Source organism: Oreochromis niloticus, linkage group LG20, assembly GCF_001858045.2.
Source record: "Oreochromis niloticus isolate F11D_XX linkage group LG20, O_niloticus_UMD_NMBU, whole genome shotgun sequence".
NCBI classification, from domain to species: Eukaryota; Metazoa; Chordata; class Actinopteri; order Cichliformes; family Cichlidae; genus Oreochromis; species Oreochromis niloticus.
Genome location: NC_031984.2, coordinates 10,507,595 through 10,528,352, shown reverse-complemented (window position 1 = coordinate 10,528,352; position 20,758 = coordinate 10,507,595). Strand labels below are relative to the sequence as shown.

At 40.1% G+C, this 20,758-nt stretch overlaps 2 protein-coding genes across 9 annotated transcripts; both read right to left on the bottom strand.

Annotated features, from left to right (window-relative positions):
• Positions 1 to 217: 217 nt before the first annotated feature.
• snpha (syntaphilin a) lies at positions 218 to 8,084 on the bottom strand. Of its 5 annotated transcripts, XM_025901703.1 has the most exons (6): positions 7,806 to 8,083; positions 5,313 to 5,547; positions 4,515 to 4,631; positions 3,965 to 4,096; positions 3,335 to 3,484; positions 218 to 3,167 (listed from the first exon to the last, which is right to left on the bottom strand). In XM_025901703.1, exons 3-6 carry the CDS (start codon positions 4,556 to 4,558, stop codon positions 1,877 to 1,879), a joined length of 1,617 nt encoding a protein of 538 aa, XP_025757488.1. In that variant the 5' UTR covers positions 4,559 to 4,631; positions 5,313 to 5,547; positions 7,806 to 8,083; the 3' UTR covers positions 218 to 1,876. The 5 variants fall into 5 exon arrangements, with proteins under 5 accessions (XP_025757488.1, XP_005448557.1, XP_005448554.1 ...); XM_005448500.4 differs by lacking the exon at positions 5,313 to 5,547 and having other exon boundaries at positions 7,788 to 8,083; XM_005448497.4 differs by lacking the exon at positions 5,313 to 5,547.
• Positions 8,085 to 8,207: 123 nt separating this feature from the next.
• rad21l1 (RAD21 cohesin complex component like 1) lies at positions 8,208 to 16,746 on the bottom strand. Of its 4 annotated transcripts, none has more exons than XM_003439114.5 (14): positions 16,618 to 16,746; positions 16,152 to 16,318; positions 15,405 to 15,534; positions 14,456 to 14,555; positions 14,123 to 14,226; positions 13,895 to 14,002; positions 13,059 to 13,160; positions 12,779 to 12,901; positions 12,449 to 12,678; positions 11,529 to 11,610; positions 11,011 to 11,153; positions 10,791 to 10,901; positions 10,461 to 10,535; positions 8,208 to 9,286 (listed from the first exon to the last, which is right to left on the bottom strand). In XM_003439114.5, exons 2-14 carry the CDS (start codon positions 16,296 to 16,298, stop codon positions 9,098 to 9,100), a joined length of 1,644 nt encoding a protein of 547 aa, XP_003439162.2. In that variant the 5' UTR covers positions 16,299 to 16,318; positions 16,618 to 16,746; the 3' UTR covers positions 8,208 to 9,097. The 4 variants fall into 4 exon arrangements, with proteins under 4 accessions (XP_003439162.2, XP_025757490.1, XP_005448552.1 ...); XM_025901705.1 differs by having other exon boundaries at positions 12,779 to 12,883; XM_005448495.4 differs by lacking the exon at positions 10,461 to 10,535.
• Positions 16,747 to 20,758: the final 4,012 nt, after the last annotated feature.

The window sequence follows — 20,758 nt, the reverse complement described above, 5'->3', positions numbered from 1 at the left end:
AGGTAAGTTACTGTGAAATTTCCCCTAATAATTATTGACATAAAAAAGTTTGGCATTGCAGATTTCCTGAAATTTTATATTTAAATATGCAGATGAGCTGATGTATTATCTAATATGCATTCATTTGCATAGATAATGCAGGAGAAAAAAAAGTGTTTTTGCCTGTAGTGTCTCGCCTTAATAATTCATGTTATTATGTCTCACTAACAAAAGAAAATAGAAAACAGAAGCATGTTTTATTTCCAAGAACAAAGGAAACAGTATTTTTGCAATATTTGGCTGTTTTCTAATGACTGAAGTGACACTGAGCAAATACAAATACATAAAGGAAATACTGTTGCTTTGGAACAAAAGTCAAACAAAAATTAATAGCGTGAAATTTGAAGACAACATTGTGTGCTGCTCCAACAGACTTTATTATACAGTTAAAATTGTCTCTGCTTCTTCCTCACGCTGAACCTCTGATTAAACTTCTCGTAAAGCCTCACTGGAAGGATCCCTGAAAGCCAAACCTTTGTTCTTTTTGCATAATAAGGCTGAAATCGGTAACTACATTTACAGCACATCATAGTTTGTGATTACAATTGAGTCACATCAAAGGGCCACTTGAAATAGATACATTATAATATTAATGCTCAAACACTGATACACTGCATCAGGCTTGACTGCAGTACAGTGAAAGAAGCCACAGTTGATGCCAAAAATAATTATGTTAATTCTTTCTAGCAGCTGTGCAGACATCTTTTTTTTTCATGTAAAATCAGAAAATATATACCTGTGTCAAACACTGTTATCTCTTTACAAATTCACTAAAGTGCTCTCGCAACTCACGTCATTCATCTGTGTGGATCACAGGTTACTAAATCTCAAACTGTCCCTCCTTATCTCCTTAAGATACAATGTAGATAAATGATCTGAGTGTGCGTTAAAGGATGGAGCGAATCAGACTCTCTCTCTTTCACACACACACACACGCACTACGCTAGTTTGCTTTAAGATCCAAAATGTAATAAATGTTGTCCTTATAAAAGTATTTTTCACAATTTAGACCTTTACATTATCTCCATTATGTAAAATAACCTTGTATTAAGCTGCAGATTTCTGCTTCTCTATTCTTGGTCACGGATGCACTTCCTCATTCATGTGTCCCAGCAGGATCGATGAAATGGAGTCTATACAGTTTTCCTTATGTTGTAGGAATTTAAAAAAAAAAACATCCATCTGTCTGTTTTACTCTCACTAGAGTCAGTTCATATCTTTGCTTCGCAGAAAGTCCAAAACTTTTTCCTTGTTTGTGATACAAACACGAATGCCTTTCCACTCTTTTGCACCCACACCCCGTGTGCTCTGTTTATTAACTGCTTCTGAACACGTCACAAAAGTGCTGACTCTAATGTACTTTTCTGCTTTGGTGAGGCATCAGTGATGCCAAAGGAATTTCATGACTGTGACTCTCACATTCTCTGTGAACAATTTAGAAAATGTGATGATGAAATTAGAGAAGCATTCCGTCACACACTATTCCTCTTATTTTCATAATGTGTACATTGTTGCTCTGAAGGCATCGAATACTGAAGGGGCTTTTTAATGCAAGCAAGAGAGTCCAAACAAACTGTGGGTTACATGCAAACCGCAATAAAGAGAAAACCACTTAAAGTGCAGGCAGTAGCAGTAAATACAGACTATATCAGTAAGGAAAGTATTTGATGTACAACTAATCTTTTGTTCTCTAAGGCAAAGCATGATCACAGACTCTAAAATCTTATAAGTTTTGATATCCAATGCGAGGTTGAGACTGAAATGTAATAAAGTAAAGTCAGTGTTGTGCCTGGAGAGGTTTGGAGTCTTTTCTTAATGCCAAACGTGGCTGAAAGTTTCAGATTGATGTTGTTCCGTTCATGCTGGCGGGTCTGCGGCCCCTGCCTGCACCCTGACGTCGAAGTGAATGGAGAGCCACAGCACAGCAACCTCTCAGCAAGGACCCGATGTGATACACCGGCATGACCTCCTGTGGTGCTCCTCGGCACAGCCATGCCATGGTTGGAACCACCGGCACTGCCAAAGCCAAAAGATCTACTAGGAAGTACCGGCTCCAGTGGCACCGCTGAGGGGAATGACCTTCTTCACCAGCTCCTCCATTTTCATCCTTATTGTCTTCTTCTATCTCCACTACTGTAGCTTCCTGTTTAACTGGTAGTGGAGCTATAGGGTGGGGCTGGCAGGTCTGAGGCCCAGCTGGTGCCTTCATTACCTCCGCAGGTTTGTCCGGTTCTGATGGCTCTGCATTGTAAGTATACTGAGGAGGGGAGAGAAGAGGTAAAGATGATGGAAATCGTTGTGGTTCTGATGGGGTTATGTCTGCTGAGACTAAAGAAATTACACTTGGGCCTTCTGCACTGCTTTCTTCACACAGCCAGGTCATGGTGGGGCTGCAGGCCTGGGAGCGGACCTCTGGTTTCTTCTCTGCTGCAGGAACAGGAATGGGGTTAGACTCAGTAGCAGAGACTGCAGCAGCTGTAACCGGGACTGGAGCTGCTGTAACCGCGACTGCAGCAGCCGTAACTGGGGCCTCCTCCTGAGGTAAGTGCAGAAACAAGTGATGGTGGGGGAGGTAGGTGTGTCCACTGCACCTGCAGCTGCTACTGAGAGTGTGGCAGGAGTGAGAGATTGGCAACACAGCCCCACCGCTGCACAACCTTTCATAGGTGGAAGAGCGTGGCACAGCTGGGGGGCCTCGGATATGGCCCTGTGCCGGCAGCTGCTCTGACAGCAGGGCCGCCTCCAGGAGCAGGTGAGTTTGTCCTGCTGTTTGCGATGCTCCACTCGGCTCGGGAGCACTTGAGCCGCGCTCCAGCTGCAGAGCCTCGCTGCTCAGTCTGGAGTGGGCGGCGCTGCGGCTTAAAGTGCTGGCTGGGGAACATCCACAGGAGCGTGACTTCCCACCTGGCCGACCTCCCTGCAACCCTGAGAATGGCTTGTGGTCATGGGAGTCTTGTTGCCGTACACCCAGGTTGGACCTCACTGACTCAACCACCTCCTGGAGGTGCTGGATCTCCTTGCGGGCCTCTTTTAGGGCTAACTGGGCCTCGACACGGTGGCATTCCTCTTCTATCCAGTCTTCCTGCATCCTGTACAGCTGGGCCCTTAACTCATCTATTTCACAGTCCCTGATGAGGAAGTAAAGATTTCTGAATAGCAGTTATTTGTGCAGAGTCACTCATACACAGACACAGTGTAGGGAAGCACTAGGGAAGTGCAAAAAATGAAATAGTATTCATACAACAACAACTGCAACCACAACGAGGAAAGTAGGCGTACAGAGAAAAAGACTAACCTGTGCTGTAGCCTTTCCACATTTTCCCTCAGTCTGGCTCGCAGGTGTCGTATACACACCTCCTTCTGTTGAAGGGGTGTAAGGTACTGCTCTGGGGTCGGGGGCCTGATCCCATGGTTGTCGCTGCAAGCTGTGTGCTTCACCTGACGTCTGAATCACACATGAATGAAAAAGGTTGGATTTAATCACATATGATGAATATAAATTGATAGCTGACTTACAGTGAGTAGTTAAGTATAGTAGCGTTAAACAGAAATCTGGTGATACAAAATAAAACACAAACCAATCCAACAACCTTGCAATAAACCCTTACTCTAGATTAATATCAGCCAGTTTTTGCTGACATTGTGTCAGCAATGATAATTCAGTTCAACAGTTATTGCAGAAGCTGAGGGGTGCTGAAGTCTCAGCTGGCAAATCCCCTGTAAGAACGTGCCAGTCCGACACAAGACTAACACATTCAGACAGTCAGTTACATCCATGGCTTTGGGCAATTCAATGTGCAGTCCATTGAACTTGAATGTTTTATGAGAAGATGACTGAATATAAAAAGATCTGGGGTAATTTTAGTAACATTTTGGTGCCTTATTTTCCGACTGTTAGACTACAGGAGTGTAAGTTGCATGTTACCTGGGGGTACTGGGATAAGTCCGGGCTGTAGGACTGCCCTCTGGTGGCCTAACTCGACCAGGGTAGGTGTGAGTACTGGATGTGTCGCTGTGGGAATATCGCCCGCTGCCGCCACTAGTTCCCACCGAGCGCCTTGTTGGGAGATCAAATTACACTCGTTAGGAAGCCACAAAAATCAGATTTCAATCAGCACAACTATAATCATAAGAGGATTTTTATTTCGATCTGCAAAAATTTATAACTGAAGAAAATAAAAAAGCAAACATCAGTGGCAACAGATAGACAGAGTCGAGACGCACATTAAAGGAAGAGCTGGGGTGGAAGTGGGTTGCAAAGCAGCTTGCAGATACTCAGCAACTGTAAGCAGGCTGAAGCAGCTTAAATAGCAAGCCCTATATGAGCCAGTTTGATATGTTGAAAGATAGCTGCTGAGCTGGTAGGTGCTGATTTGCTGGGGTGACAGCTGAGCTTGAACTAATGCTACACTCAATACGTAATATTTGTTGCCATTTGGCTTAAAAAAAGGGAGAAATATGAGAAGAAACAGTACCTGCGCTGACCTGAGGAGGGCTTTCGACTCGGAGTTAGAGACATCGATGTGCAAAGGAATGTCCAACGTCTCCACGGCTCTCTCTAGAGAGGGACACTAGGAGCCCTCAAAGCTGCACTGTAATCACCGTTACAGACACAAACATATCACAGGTAAAACCAGCATGAAGAAAACTGAATCCCAAAACCTGACAAGGAGCGTGTTTTGCTTCTAAAACGCTGTGTCTTGTGAGCAGCCATTATGTGGCTCTAAGCTGGAAGGCAGTGACAACAGTCTAACGCTAACCCTTGTAAAATAAATAGTCTAGGCAGCAGCAGATAAAGCCTCCTTTCTCTGCTGACACAAAGGGGACACAGTAAGTCTACAATCCGCGCAGCTGCCTCTCTCTACGTTGTGTCCTCCCTGTCTGAAGAGCTGCAGGCAAACATGATGAAACTTCACATTAACTGCTATAAAAAGCTATAAAACAGAGACAGAGCCTCACTTTTGGTGGCTGGCAGAGTCAACAGTCACTGGGGTTATCAACTGTTCACAAATACTTAAATAGTGGAACAGAGATGGTTCCATGCATGTGTTTGTACTATTGTAATTTCAGCTGTGTTAATTTTTAAAATCTGTCGTTAGAACTATACAGGCACTCCTGATTGGTTCCCCAACATGAAGGTTTGAATCAGTTTGAATCCCTTCTTCACAACAGCAGGTTTAAAATGTTAATGTCAGCTGTGGTATTAACATTCAAAACAATCTGACTACTGATTGATATGCTGGGCTTGCCAACCTTTTGCCCTCAGAACTCACTTATTTCTTGCTTTCCTTCCATCTTTCACTAAGGTGCTGGAAAAGCTTCTCGGAGATGCAGCTGCTGCAGATTTGTCAGCTGGACATTCCTGATGAGAATCTACTGTTCCACCCTAACATCCAAAAGGCGTTCTATTGGACTGAGATCTGATGAGTGTGGAGGGCACTTGAGTACCATGAACTCACTGCCATGTTCAAGAAACCAGTTTGAGATGATTTCACATGGTGTGCTATCCTGCAGCAAGTAGCCATCAGAAAATCAATACACTGTGGTCATAAAGGGATGGATGTAGTCAGCAGCAGTAAGTGTTCCAAGAAAATATCACCCACATCATTGCACATACACCAACATGAACCATTAATACGAGACAGAATTATTTCAATCTGCTAATATCCAATTTTAGTGAGTTTGTGTGAATACTAGCCAAGGAGAATTACCTCTCCTCGGCTAATAAGAATAATAAGAATAATAAGAACTTTGATGTGTATAGCACTTTCAAGATACCCAAGGACACTTTACAAAAGAGTAGAAAGCAAAAAGGCTGACAGGAGTGGCACTTCCTGTGGTCTTCTGCTGCCCTAGCCTGTCTGCTTCAAGGTTTAACATTTTGTGTTTTCAGAGCTGCTCTTCTGTAAACCTTGATTATAATGAGTGGTTATTTGAGTTACAGTTGCCTTCCTCTCAGCTTGAAGCAGTCTGGTCATTCTCCTCCAATCTGATTCTCCTCTGATCAACAAGAAATTTCCACCCAGAAAACTCCTGCACACTGGATATTTTCTCTTTTTTCGTCAATTCTTTGTAAACTATAGAGATGGTCATGTGGGAAAATCCCAGTAGATCCTCAGTTTTAGAAACCAACAACTTGTGTTTAAAATCACTTAAATCAGCCTTCCCTCCTCATTCTAATGCTCAGTTTAAACTTCATTAAGTTGTTTTTGCCATGTCTACATTCCTAAACGCACCGAGATCCTGGCTTGTGGTTTGGTGATGAGATATTTGAGTTCAAGAGTAGATGAACAGGTTACCTAACAAAGTAGCCGGTGAGTTTTTATTGGATTGAAAACAAGTATTGGGTATTAATTAGACATGTTCAGTTTAATATTATATCAGATATTTCATAACTCCATCTTCCCTGACTTTGCTACTTGTTTTTAAGACATTTAAATGGTTCTTTTTTCTTCTTATTGTGTATCTAATTTCATTTGGTTATGATTTTGCGGATTTGTGCATTTTTAAATCTTCGTTTGTATGATTCATGCGTGCCATGGCACAAATTTGACTTCATTTGCAATTTGTACCCAAATTACAATAAAAATAGAAACCATTGCTCTGCTGTTTATTTACCTCTACAGCCAAAAATGTTGCAGTTTGTGCTTGTAGAGTGTTACTAAGACCATAAATCACAAAATATTGTATGGTTTACAACTATACTTGAGAGCCATATATCTGCTTTTTTATTTAAAGTTTATGTATACTAATATAAGCAGTCTGATATATGTTGATAATGAAAAAAAAAATCTAAATACATACACATTCCCTGAATTTAATTATCCCATAGGTAAAAATATAGTTTTTTCGCATATAAATCACTTGTATAATCAAGGTGATCTAATGGTAGCTACAGCCTATTTCTGTTCAGCCCAACCAGCAAAAAAATCCAAGATGAGAACAAAATGTTCTCATCTGTCTTCAGAAGTCTCACAGCTCTGCGTAAAGCTTAAGGAAACCTGCTGATCCACGCTCAAAATGTACCGGCTCTTCAGTGAATCTCAGCGGCAGGCAGCTGCAGACACAACAGACCTGTAACTCTGCTGCTAATGAAAAGCGCACCCAGCGAGCCGGAAGCGTCTCATTGTGCCCTATATTTAATTTCTAGGACGACGAGGCAGGAAATCTCACCTCCCTCTCCTCCGTCTGCGCAACAAGTGCCAAGAGCTGGCGAGAAATACGCAATCATCTTACGTAAGTGTGAGTTTCGGTGCTCACTGTGGAGGCGAGCAGCATCAAACAGCCGGTGCATAAAACAGTACTCAAAGCAGCATTTAAGCACTCTGCAGAGGATCCAGGAGGTGGGGGATGCCGGGAATGTTTCCGGATAAATATCACAAGGAGAGATGGGGACGGTGCGCTTTGTCCTTGAGTCATCATTACGGTATTAAATCACATGATTTTCAACATCTGTCGCCTAAAATAAGACGCTGTTAGATAAGCAGTTAAAGAAGTCTCATCACTTTCGCATGGCCAACTGACTGCAAGCGAGTCCCTAAACAGGACACCCAACACCCCAGCAGGTACTTTCTACCGAAGACAACGCTTCTAATCGAAACCGCTGACAAGCACATTTCGCCCCAGCTGTGTCCTACATACGATCATGTTGAGTAACCGTATGATACGGTTACTAAACAAGGGTATATCACCATATCTCTGAAGCTCAAAACAAACGTTCCCTGCAGACACAAAAGACCGACAACAACCTGCATGTGAAGCGGTACCATTTGGGCAGGTGGAAGCTGTGCATCGCGGAAAAGCCTCGGTTTCTGCCTGACTTAACGGTCCCCGGTGGCAGCAAGAAGAAAAGATGCTGGTGGTGCTGATGAGGGTCCATCCTGCAGCCATGAAGCCCGCAGATTAATGAGGCGACTGCGTCTGCTGCATCGCTGCTTCTTAAAGTGACAGCAGGGAATCATAAAGCCTCATCCGGCAGGATTTACCCGCACGTCTCCGTTTTCTGACAGGTGAATCCTTTATTCTGATAAAGACAGGCAGGCTGCTGAGCACCCTGTTCAACAACCCAGGTGACGGATGGACTTGCAGAAAGACAATCATGCTCCAATTCACAGTTAAAGCAAAGTTTGTTCGCATAGAACAGAAATAAATACAAGTCTATGCTTCAATATATGCATTTACTTTAATGCAATCCACAATGCATCAGCCAATACAAGACAAAGCACGAATAGAGAAACTTCAAACTCTAAATTTTCACTACTTAAATAATTAACTTTAACAACAAATGGACAAAGGTACTACCTTTAAGGCCTTTATCAACAGTCAGCTCACACGGTCCTATAAAATTTAGATAATTTTAGTGTCCCTACCTGAGTGGATTACACAGAAACCTTTGGAAAGGTATTCACAAATAAACATAGCTTTGTGAGTCAATCATTACCGTTTTAGTAAACAGAACACAAAGAATCTGTTTCACAAAATACTCCTCAGTGCTGTTAAAAAATGAGACTGAATTTAAGGTGTAGGGGCAGAAATTATTTAAAACTGTGGAACAGATTGCAGACAATCCAATCTCAATCTCAGTAACATAAAGTCCTATTTCCACCCGCTAGAGTCACATTAAATACTTTGTTAAAGAAAGTTTTGAAGAATGAAGAACAGCAACATTTCAGGTAAAACAACAAAGAGCTATGCGACATTTTTTGTGTAACTGGTCACAGAAATAACTTCTGCGATCTTGTGTCTGGAATAAATATACATGACAGAACAAGCAGAAAGCAGATTAAAACATATAGAGGATTGAATATCTAAAATCAGAGACCTGATAAAAACAGTCTGGCAAAGCATTTTAGGAAACGTGTTTCTTCACTGAAACCCAGAACAAGCAAACATATAAACAGAGTAACACGTGTTCATTTCATGCAGTTTATATCATTTATTCCAGAAGCTTATTTCAGTAACTTTAATATAATCTTATCAGAGTTAAACAGACACACGGTGATTCTGCGTCATTTACAAACCCAAGCTGGCATGTTAGAAGACTGACTTCTGCTTTTTACTAATTGTAGAATTTGGGTCCAGGTGTGGCAGAGATGTCCTCATAGGGAGCGGTCTGACACAGGCGGAGGACTTCTTGTTTTTTCAGGACGAGGAAACAGAAGAAGGTGGTTGCAGCTTGCCAGCGATTGCTTCCTTCACAGATTCCCTGCAGGCTGAACGTGGGGTCTTTGCTGTCATGCTGGCTCTGCTGCAAACACGAACACACACAGACAAGAGTTTAATTTCCTGGACATCATCCCTAATCCTCTCCCATCCCTCTCATTGTTAAATTCCTGTCCACCCTGACTACAGTTTCTGATATTCAGGGTTAAGTAGGGCACGGGGCAGAAAAACACAGTACAGGGCGTCCACAGTTAATAATATATTGAAGTTTATTTTAAGTAAAATTTGATTGTCAACTAATTTTGTTACTAAATGGCTGCGATCAGATGTGCTAACCAACAGACCAGCAGGTCTTTTTTTTTTTTGTAAGTATAAACAAAACTTAATCCCTTGACATTTATGTACATGTTAATTCTCTCTTTGTTATGCATGGTGAAGTTGCATTTCTGGACAGTAACAACTCAAATGAGTTTCAGAAAGAGAAACAGAGGCGACCCTGGTATGCTAAGCTTTTTCTGGACTTTGGTACTCTCCTTTAGATTAAGAACATTTGTTCAGTTTTATTCTAATTAGTAAAAGGATACCATAAAACAATTCTTGAATACATCATCTCCCTAAGCCCAACAATGATGTCCAGAAGGCGGTGAGGTTATGTCATTGACATTGGGACAACATTCATCTTGGAAACAGTATTCAAAAAAACAAAACAAACCAAAAAACCCTTTCCTAAACCTGGAAACTGGTTAGTGATTTCCTGGCGACCAAAGGTTGCTAGGGAAAAATGTGTTTTCTTCACATAGTGGTTGTGGGAGGCTGCTTACACTCGCTAGATAAAATTGGTTGCAAAGAGGATGCCACACTCAAAACCTCCACGTGACTGATTTTGAACAATCAGATGTGCCCTACTTAACCCTCAGTAGCAGGATTGCAGATGTCAAGCCAAGACTGTTAGCTGTCATTTACTCAACACCGAAATGTTTGCAGAGTAATCAGGATGTTGTTATCATATCTATACCATAACAGTCAGGTCAGAATTTTGTCTCGATCATGTGTTTTTCAGGAACCAAGTACTAATGTTAAGTCGGCTTATGTAACATCCAAACTGATATTAAGTAGACCCTGTAGACCCCATGGGGCAAACGACACTCCTGTGTCCTGAACATGCATTCTTCCCATCTACTTTAATTCCAGTTACATCCAAGATGGAGTAGCTGGTGTGACTTTAACTCTAATGTCCAACCATTTATTTTTAGTCTTACTTTTAGAGCGTTCAGAAGCTTCTGTGCTCGCCTGGTTATCCTCCTCTCCTCAAAGTCCTGGCTACTCAGCATAGACTGGAGGTAAGAAAGGCACCATATTTCAGTCAGTGATGCTGGGCACATCGCCAAGGCAGGGTGGGAAATGAACACCCGCCATCTGTCAAGTGCTAATAGATTGGAGCTTGTCTACTGTATTAGCTATTTTCACACACAATCATCCATTATTAGTTCACTTTCATTCCACAGTTAAGGTCGGTGAGAAGCAGAGGTTGGCAGAGGACAGTTTCCTGCCCTGCTTATATTTGTAACTCTGTTTGTGTCCACAAGCACCTGAGTGTGGAGGGAAGTTGACTGCGTGCTGTGCTCCAAGTAAGGCGGGTGAACAAACATGGAGTCTTCAGATGGAAGTGACGGATGAGTAAGCTCTGACCTGTTTTCATCCTGGTAGAAAGACCACAGATTATAAGCTATGGACAATGAAAAAAGTGAAAGCAGGGGAATTATAATATTTATTTATTTATTTTTTTTTACATAGCATGTTAATACTTACTTGTGCGAGCTGTGAGTAGCTCTCACGCTGGCTGTCGTTGACATGATCGTGTTCAGTCAGCTCAGTGTTGTGTGTTTTTTCAGGATCAGCTGACAAATCCATGACACTGACTTCTGTAGTGAGGGCACTTAGTTCCCTCTGAGCTAAGGGGCAGGAAAAAGCATGACACTATAAAGCCATACATTAAAAACAATATAGCACCAAATCACAACAACTGTCACCTCAAGGAGCTTTATACTGTAAGGTAAAGACCCTACAATAATACAGAAAAAACAAACAAAATCCATGAGCAAGCACTTAGAAGCAGTGGGAAGGAAAAACTCCATTTCAACAGGAAGAAACCTCTGGCAGAAACAACCTCAGGGGAAAGATCATGTTATTATAATTTTTCCTACTTTCTCCACCTTTCTTTTGTCTTTTTTTCCCCTCCTGCCTCTCAGCTTTAACTTTGTTGTATTACACGTGTACTGTAATAACAGAAACAACACCTTAGAAATGAATAAACAAACTTCAATTACCTTTATGCTCTTCATGGCGCATCTCCTCAACATCCTCACGTACACCACAGCGTTTCACTTGGAAAAAACTCCTAGCAAAAAGCTGGAAATGTAAAATGTGATATAACATTAATAGCAGGGATTCGCCTTTCCCTATTCTTGTGTCTATGTGCCAAAGTCACCTCATCAAATCAAAAAGCCTTTATTTGATTTAAACTGGCTTATCTATTATCTTCTCATGCACCTCCAGAACGCCTCGAGCACGGCTGCCATTTTAAGATCACTCGGTGGAAGTCTCATTGTGTCCTCTTGCACTATATACATCAGCAATGAATGCTGGATCTCCTATGAGATCCTTTAACTCATAGGAGATCATCTGTTAACTGATTCTACATTTTGTGCAAGTGAAGGAACTCAAAGGGAATCAAATTTGGCAAGTGACGAGTTATGATTTAAAATAATCATAACTCGTCACTGGCCAATAGTCTCTTGCATTTGGATCAAACAGCGTTTGCAGTAATCATTACAGCTTTTCCACTGTATGCCCTACCTCAGATAACTCAGCGATTTTCAAATTAAGACAATCACCAAAAAACCCAAAACAAGCTAAAGCAACAAGCATGTTGCCGGTCCCACTCGTGATGCTTTTGGTCTTTCGGACTTTACCTGAAAAATAGTTTTAGCCATCGGATTCACTATCATTACCAAAAGGTATATTAGCTTAAAAGACAAATGAATGATTTATCTGTAAATAAGTTTAAAGCCTGTCATGAAATTGCAGAGCACTCAGCTTAAATAGCAGCGCTGGAAGGTGTCCGGAAGTGGACCAGAAAAGGTTTTTGAAGGAGAAAATCATTTATGTGACAACTCCCAGAATAAACAGACAATAGTGATGATATTATTGTGGGATTAATATTGTTGAGAATGTAGAAGGGTCTCACCTCCTTTATCTGGAGCGATAAAACAGTGGAACACGGCTGTGCAAAGAGTTTATCTGCACCTCCGCTCTCTTTCCACTGCATTAGCTGCACAGTTGGCGGGGCCATGTCCAAAGGAGTGACCAGATCTGAAAAGTCAGAAAGCTGCTTTCTGATGCATTCATTGCTCAGCTCTTTAGTCTGATCCACCACCAACTTGCGTTTCCTCTTCCCCTTCTTCCTCTCGGAGTTTGCTGAAGAAAAACAGTTAATTATACAAGAGTTTATGTGAGAAAAAGAGCATTTTAACTGTTCGGATGTGAGTGGCTTTTGACTGGCATGCTTGGTGCTTACGAGTGATGGGCACAGGTTCGAGAGCAAAGGCCTCCTCATTAGCGAGCAGGGTGGTCTGATTTGCCGTCGGGGTCTCTACTTCCATGCATTCTGTTCGGTTAGCATCTGCCAAACATATGGGCTCTGTTCAGAGCAAACACAGCTCTTTACTTCCTTAATGAACAACACAATTCCCTGGTGCTGCTGTACAATCAAGCGCATATCACTTGCAGCTGTTTAAATTAAATTGAAAATGTGATTTAAATAGCTAATGTAAAATACAGTCACAATGAAATATCACCTTGCTGATCATATAAAGGCGAGCTCGGTAGGTTTTCATTTTGTGGATTCTCCTGGATGAATTCTGTGGCCTCAGCATTATCACTGGATTGCGTCAGAAAATCTACAAAGTCAGTGCAGGAAAAAATAAAATAAAAGCATAATTCAATTTTTATTCTGATATGCGAAAAAGCAAAAAAAAGAGACCATCTGCAACCATACTAGCAGTAAAGGTTTTCAGACTTAGTATTTGTAGAGAGGTGGGACTGACAATGGGTACAACAAGAACATTGTGCTCTTGGTGGGGTTGCATTCATTTGTTATTAAAAACTAAAAAGCAGATAGGAGCCATGCCGTGTCTCAAAGGCTATTTATTTTTTGTGTTACAGTTCAGATGTTGGATCCCTGAGAGGATACATGAACATGAGTCCTGTCAAGGACCTGAAGGCCCAGACTGGCAGTCTCCTCTCACAAACACCAAAGCTAATAGCAGATGTGAGCAAACATTTCAGTATATAACCAGAACAAGGATTGCAAACACCACTGGGAAAAGGATAGGCAAGTCAAGGACAGCTTTGTATGAGTTTATAGCATATCCTGTGACATTGTACTGAATCACCTAATGCAAGAATGGTTTATACTCCTTTTTTGATCTGTATGCATTTGGTGACAAAACACCAATTTTTAATGGCCTGCTGAATACTGGTATATTCAAATTATTATTTTCTGACATCACAACTTTACAGTAAAGGTAACACTAGAGCCAGTCAGTATCCCAGAGAGGGATCTGTTTTTAAATACGTTCTTCAGACTAAAAACTGACTGTAAACTGATCCTCATCAATTCACGTAAGACTACCGAGTAAGTCAAATCCTTGGTCCTCATCCCCAAATGCATCTCCATGTTGAGCCAGGCTCTGGAAGCTCACATCCATCAATGCATTATGATAAATTTGGCGCTCATCTCCTACAATCAACGACAAGTAAGGGAAGAAATGATAATATTCTATGACAGAATTAAATCAGGCTCAACATAAACAAAGATAATAACAACTCAACTTAAGCAAGAAAACAATCCAGCTCTTACCAATGTCTGCAAAGTTTAGAAAGTTATTTCCAAAGTCCTCTTTCAGAGTGATTTCTTCTGATCGACACTGGTTCAGTGAAAAGTGGTCCACAACATCTATGTCACTGGTGTGTGGACACAAACAGAATACTTATTCATCAGGTTTAAATAAATAACAAGCAATTAAATTATGTATGAATGCAGGGCAGCCTTACTTTAGGAAGTCAACAAACAGAATTATAACTTAGAAAATAAGTAAGTCCACAATCAGCCTTGTATTTCAAATTATGAGCTATAAAAATCAATTCTATAAATGACAGGTTAGATGTGTTGGAGAAGTGAAGAAAACAGTGCCTGGGGTCTGGAAGCTGGGGATCAAAGGAAGTGAAATCTTCGACCAAGGTAATCGCTTTTATTGTGGCCTCAAGCCCCTCCACCGGCAGATCTGTCTGACCTGGTGTATTATGAGAGAAAGAGCATGCAGGTAAATTAAGTTTTCACATCTTACTTGCGATATGAGACTGTTTGCTTTGATTGTGTACATGAGAAATCCGTATCTAAGCTTAAGTCCTTGGGCTTGAAAACGTCCCTTCTTAAAATAAGTTGATTAAGCAATTATGTCATAAATGGGATACAGTCTGTTACCACTTTAGATACATATAAGTGAAACTAATGAATTCTAACACATACAGCATGTTGTCATAAATACTCCATGAATGTTGCAATGTGCCGTTTTTGTTGAAGCTTTTTCAACTTTGTTTCTGCTGCATGGCAAATAAATGGCTAATACAAAATAAATGATTATATAGTTGGCTCAAACACACACACAGAGTTTTATAGATCATACAATGTAACTTTAATAAACCTAGGATTAATTGTAGGATTGTTAGAATGGATTATCGTATTAGAATCTGAATGAAAAATCTTTTACATGCCAGTTAATCAGTTTCTGAAAACCATCCTTTCCTTACTATCAGATTGTGAAATAAGCTGTGGTTCTGCTAAATTTCAGGTTTCAGCTTTATTTATTTATGAGGAACCGTCACATAAACTGTACAAGGCCAGCTGGTCTTAATAAAAATATTTTATATTTTTCTTCCCCGTGAAATTAATGTACCTGGTTGTCAAAATAAATCCCTGCATTTGCACTATCATAAGTAACATTTCATCCAGTTTTGTGCAACCACATCCAATTCAAAACCTCTTTGCTTTAATAAATTTGAGTTACTGAAAGAACTGTAATTATTTAACACACACGCACAAACACACACACACACAAAAAACTCTAACAAGGTGGGGTTACCTGGCCTAAAAGCTGTTTTAATCTTAATCAAGGCATCGCTGCAGTCTGCAAGGAGATACTTTGCTTTTCTGGAGTAGATTCGAACCACACCAAGGAGCAGATGACCAGATGTCCGTAAACCAATTCTCACCTACAAAGAACACACACAAACTCACGTCTCAGACTCACTCTTTTAATATAGTTAATATACAGGATTATCAAAAACTAGCTATTAAAAAGGATTTTAGTTATTTCAGTGATAAAATCATGAGTTTATTTAAACTTAAAAAATTAGACACCTGACACTCATCTCCACCCACTCCACCCTGCGTGCACTCTGTATAAACCCAGAAAAGGGAAAGCAATAGTCTTTATCAATGTGGTTAAATTTGTTAAGAAAACTAACAGCTAGGGAGTTTGGTGGATATGTTTAATGAGACTGGGATGTCTAATTGTGTTGTGTGTCAGCTGCCTTCACTGTAAAGTTTCACGTTTATATTGTGCTATCTACTCTGAAAGTTAGCCCATGGAAAAAACACCCCCTATATTCTAATAATTACAAAGACAAAAAACAAACAAACAAACAAACAAACAAACTAAAAATAACATAAAAACTTAAATGAATTGAAAACAGATAAAATAGAATAGAATTTTCAATTTACATGTACAACGAAAAAACAAAGCTAATGACAATACAAAACTATAATGACTCTGGCTTAAGTTATCCCATAATATGTGGTTATGGATATGCGCTTTAAAAATGTTTACCTTTGGTGAAATTATTTCTCTGATAGTTGTTTCCAGGTTGCATTCAAAAACATGGGCCTTTGTTAGCTTCTTTTCCCAGTGGGCTGCTAGCCAGATTTTGGCTAGTGATCCGCGCTTGGAAGTGAAGAGTTGAGTGTAGAACATCATGTTGGTAAGTTAGCTGTCACCTGTGAGGGAAATATCAATGTTTGTTTAATTATGTTTCACGTCTCGGCTGAATTTCCTCATGCTAATTTAGCTGAGTTTAGAAAATAGGCGTTTCTTTGACCGCTAACTGAGCGTGACTTCTGCTGTCAAAGTCCTCTAACAAAGTTAGCTAAGAGTTAGCTACGAAGCTGTAAGCCTATCAGAATTTTTTCACGTCCTATTAACTTTTACTGTTATCAGTGAAGATAAAAGTATAAAGGGGTTATAATAATTAATTTTACACAAGCACAGTAAAGGCCCGACATAAACAGCCGCCTACCTTAACTTTGAAAGTGCGGCCTTTTGACATTGAACAGCATAACACCGCCAGGGGTAATTCTGGCGCCATTCACTTCAATTAAAAAACAAAAAACAAAACAGCCAGTTGATATAAATGGCCATAAATATTTTTTTATGTTATTACTACTAACATTATAAAAGTACTGGTGGTATTAAAAAAATATATCAAAAAATCACACATTTCACTATTCAAGCTTAAGTTGAAAAGAAATTCACATATTTAAATAACTTTTAATCAATTATTCATAAGAAAACTTATTAGAACACCAAAAGAGTGCTTTCCATGAGTTATGTTCAGGCTAATTGTCATTAAAGTTAGTCATCCTCTGACCTGGACTAACAATACTGGTCTCTAGCTGTGTGAGTAGTGCTCAAGGACTTTTGCAAAGTGCAACACCATCCATCTATCCAGAAAATATGGCCTATTTCTCTTTCCTTTTTCGCTGCTCCCTTTAATAGTCGCCACAGATCATCTGAATCCATCTCACCCTAACCTAACATGCTTCTCCCTCAGGTAAACTAATCTACCTTCACTACCTCTACTCCTTGCAGCTTCACTCTGACACATCTCTCCCTGTCATTTCCACACATGTATTTCATCTTATGTCTACTGACATTCATTTTTCTTCTCTTCAGGCTGTCTTCCAGTTGCTCCCTACTCTCACCACAGATCACATTGTCAGTTACCAGGGCATACATATATGCAAGTACTCCATAAAACTGCCCACTCCCAATCTTCAACTCTTCCACCAGTGCCAGTTGAGAGTACTATTTAATATACAATATAATGTTTGATAATGTATGATAACAGCGTGGAAATGACTCTTAATTTGTTATATGTAAGTACTTTCCTCAAGGAGAGCTTTAATCTACATAGAGTAGAATAGAATAGTTCTTTATTGTCACTGTACATGTACAACGAAATTGTGGGTGCTCCACACCAACTGTGCCGGAATAAAATATAAATAGTAGACAGCAGGAATAAACAGCAAACAGGGGAAATATATACAATCAAGAGGGATATATATACAAAACAAGAGAAATATATACATAAATAATAGAAAGTCACACACTGGAGAACAAAATAGTTGTAAAGTGCTTGGAGGTAGTGCAAAGAAAAGACTTGGTCTCAATAGAGTCTGTGTGTGAGTGGCCTGAGTGATAAGGCTACTCAGACATTGGCTCAGATTGGTGAGGTGCGTGTGCGTGGGGTGTGGGGGGATAGTGTTTATTGACAGTCCGAATGGCCCAGGGGAAGAAGCTGTTTGTGAGTCTGGAGGTGTGGGACCTGATTGACCTGAGGCGCCAACCAAAGGGCAGCGGGTCAAACAGGTGGTGGGCAGGGGTGCAAGGGTTCACCCTGGTTTTACTTAGACTTTAGGTAATGCTGTGTTATACTGCTTCCAACTTCTACACTAAAATCTAAACTATTCTATTCTATGTTTAATTTATTTGCTAATAATTGAGGGGGCACAGTTTATGGATGCAGTTATGGTCAGCTACTTCATATTTTGTGCATATCTGAACGACATCTGCTTAAGATGAAGACCTTATACATTTACATCTGAAGGAAGAGATATTGATGGGAGAAAATCACAAAGTAAAAAGAAATGCAATTGTATTGATACAATAAAAGATATAATTGGCCTACTGTTTGTCACATTTGACAGCATGACTCCTTTTTGGTTTTAGGTTGTCCATTTGTGCAAGAAAAGCACTAAATAACTGCTGAACTGAACAGCACCATCTCACCAAATAGTTTATTAATTTTATGTTTCTGTTAAACTGATGATTCTTAAAACTAAAGCACATTCAAACTCATGAGACAATTGAAAAGAAGGAACATTTACTCTCTTTTTTTTTTTTTTTTTTTTTTTTTACAAATTAGCTAAGATTTTAGACGTGTAAAGAAAACGGCTCACAAGCAATGCTCAGAGGCTTCATGCCCCAGTGGGCTTAAATTCAGTGAGTCAAAGTGGTTTGTCCTCAGACTCCTAACTTATTCATGTAAAAAAAAGGAAAGTCATTTAAAAACCTATGCGATTATATAATTTCCCTCACTGACGGATCTTGTATTGAAAAAAAAAAAGGTAAGAAAGATTTGCAGAAATGATCGGTGTTGTGCGATTACCGCTGTAAAGTCTGACAAGTTTCATTTCACACATGATCAGGTGTGGATTCTTAAAGCAGTCCATCATAAATGCTTCTCATGTGGTAATCTGATGTTTGGTGTTTCTACTTCTTCTACTTGTGTTTAAATCCTCAAAATGATTTAATATAATTTTTGGTCCTAATGACCAGTGGACATGTGAAGAAAAAGCACGAGGGTGCAGCACGAGACTGTCATACTGTATCTTATTTAGTGCACAGACACACACAGGTGTTTTTAATTATCTGGGCTGCATCCCAAACTGAATATTTTTTCCCTTTAATGCATACCACAGCTGCTCTTACAAAATATGTATTGCTGCATGCAGAATGCGTACAACTGGGATATACTCCATCATAACAGCACTTTGTACTTTGACAGTCATGCTTTATGTGTAGCTGACACAGACCAAAAAAACCTTAAAAAGATGCTGGCTTGCATTCTGCAAAAAGCGCCAGTATGCAGAAGCACATCTTAAGATGTAAACCTAAATGCCAGTTTTACATCTTACCAACTTTGTCCTTAAGGTTTCCTGTTCCCTTGTTCTGTTCGACAAATTCAAGCATGAACTTCCTGTTTCAGCTGTCCATCAGCATCAGCATTGACCTGATATGTTTATCTCCGACCAGGCATTGGTCAGAGATAAAGATATAACACAGATAACACAAATATCTAGTCAGCCAATCACATGGTAGTAAATCACTGCATTTAGGCATGTAAGCATAGTGAAGACAACCTGCTAAAGTTCAGAGTGAACATCAGAATGAGGAAGAAAGATACTAGACTGTTGGAGCCAGATGGGGGGCTGAGCATTTTAAAAATTGCTGATCTATTGGCATTTTTCACACAACCACTTTGAAGTCAAACAACTGCTCATTACAAGCAATGTATACTGAAGAGCTTCTCTGAACCCACAGCATGTCAAACTTTGAAGCAGATGGGATTGGCTGCAGAAGACCACACTGGGTGCCCCTCCTGTCAACTAAAAACAGGAAATGAAGACTACACTTCGCAAAAGTTGACCAAATTTGGACAACAGAAGACTGGAAAAGTGTTGCCATGTATGATGAGTCTCAGTTTCACTACAAAATGGACAGAATTTGATGTAAACAACATGAAAGCTTGAAAGACTTGATTCAGACTGGTGGTGGTAGTTTAAAGGTGAGCATCATTTAAATGCCACAGCCTTCCTGAGTGTTGTTGCTGACCATGTCCATCCCTTTATGAACAGTGTACAGATCGTCTGATGGCTGCTTCCAGCAGGATAACATGCCAGTTTCAATCTACTTTTGGGATGTGGTGGAAGGGGAGATTAGCGTCATTAATGTGCAGCTGACAAACCTGCAGCAACTGTGTTATGCTATCATCTCTATATGGACCAAAATCGGTGAGGAATCTTCCCAGCATTTCTATACCATGTAGAATTAGGGCAGTTTTGAAATAAGGCAAAATAAGGTCCAACCAGGTACTATCAATGTGTATCTAATGAAGTGGCCAGTAAGTGTGTATATTTCATTAATCAACAGACAGCACAGTTGTTCCTCTATTCTTTGTGGTTCAGTTTTTTATGTTCTTCCTTGTTTTTTTCCCCTTTGTTATGTGAAAATGTATTATTCCCCCCAAAATTTATAATAATAATCATAGACCTTTCTACAATATCTATAAATATAATGAAGGCTGACTGTCTTTCCACTGTCTTTCTGTTTGTATGCACTAGAGGGCACCAGCGTGCTGGGAAAACCAAGCAGGCCCATGTTGTCAAAGTTAGAAATTGAATGTAACTTTCACCCCTCTGTTGAAGATGAAATATAGTGGAACCTTACAAGAAGTGCACAGTAATTACTCACAGTCTATGGCAGCCCTTAGTTGTAATGTTAAGTCTTGCTGAGATGTAGTGCTGCACCTAACACTTACTTTCATGTCTGGTTTTTCTGCTGAATAATCATTTTTTGGTCATTTGTTTTCTTTTTAT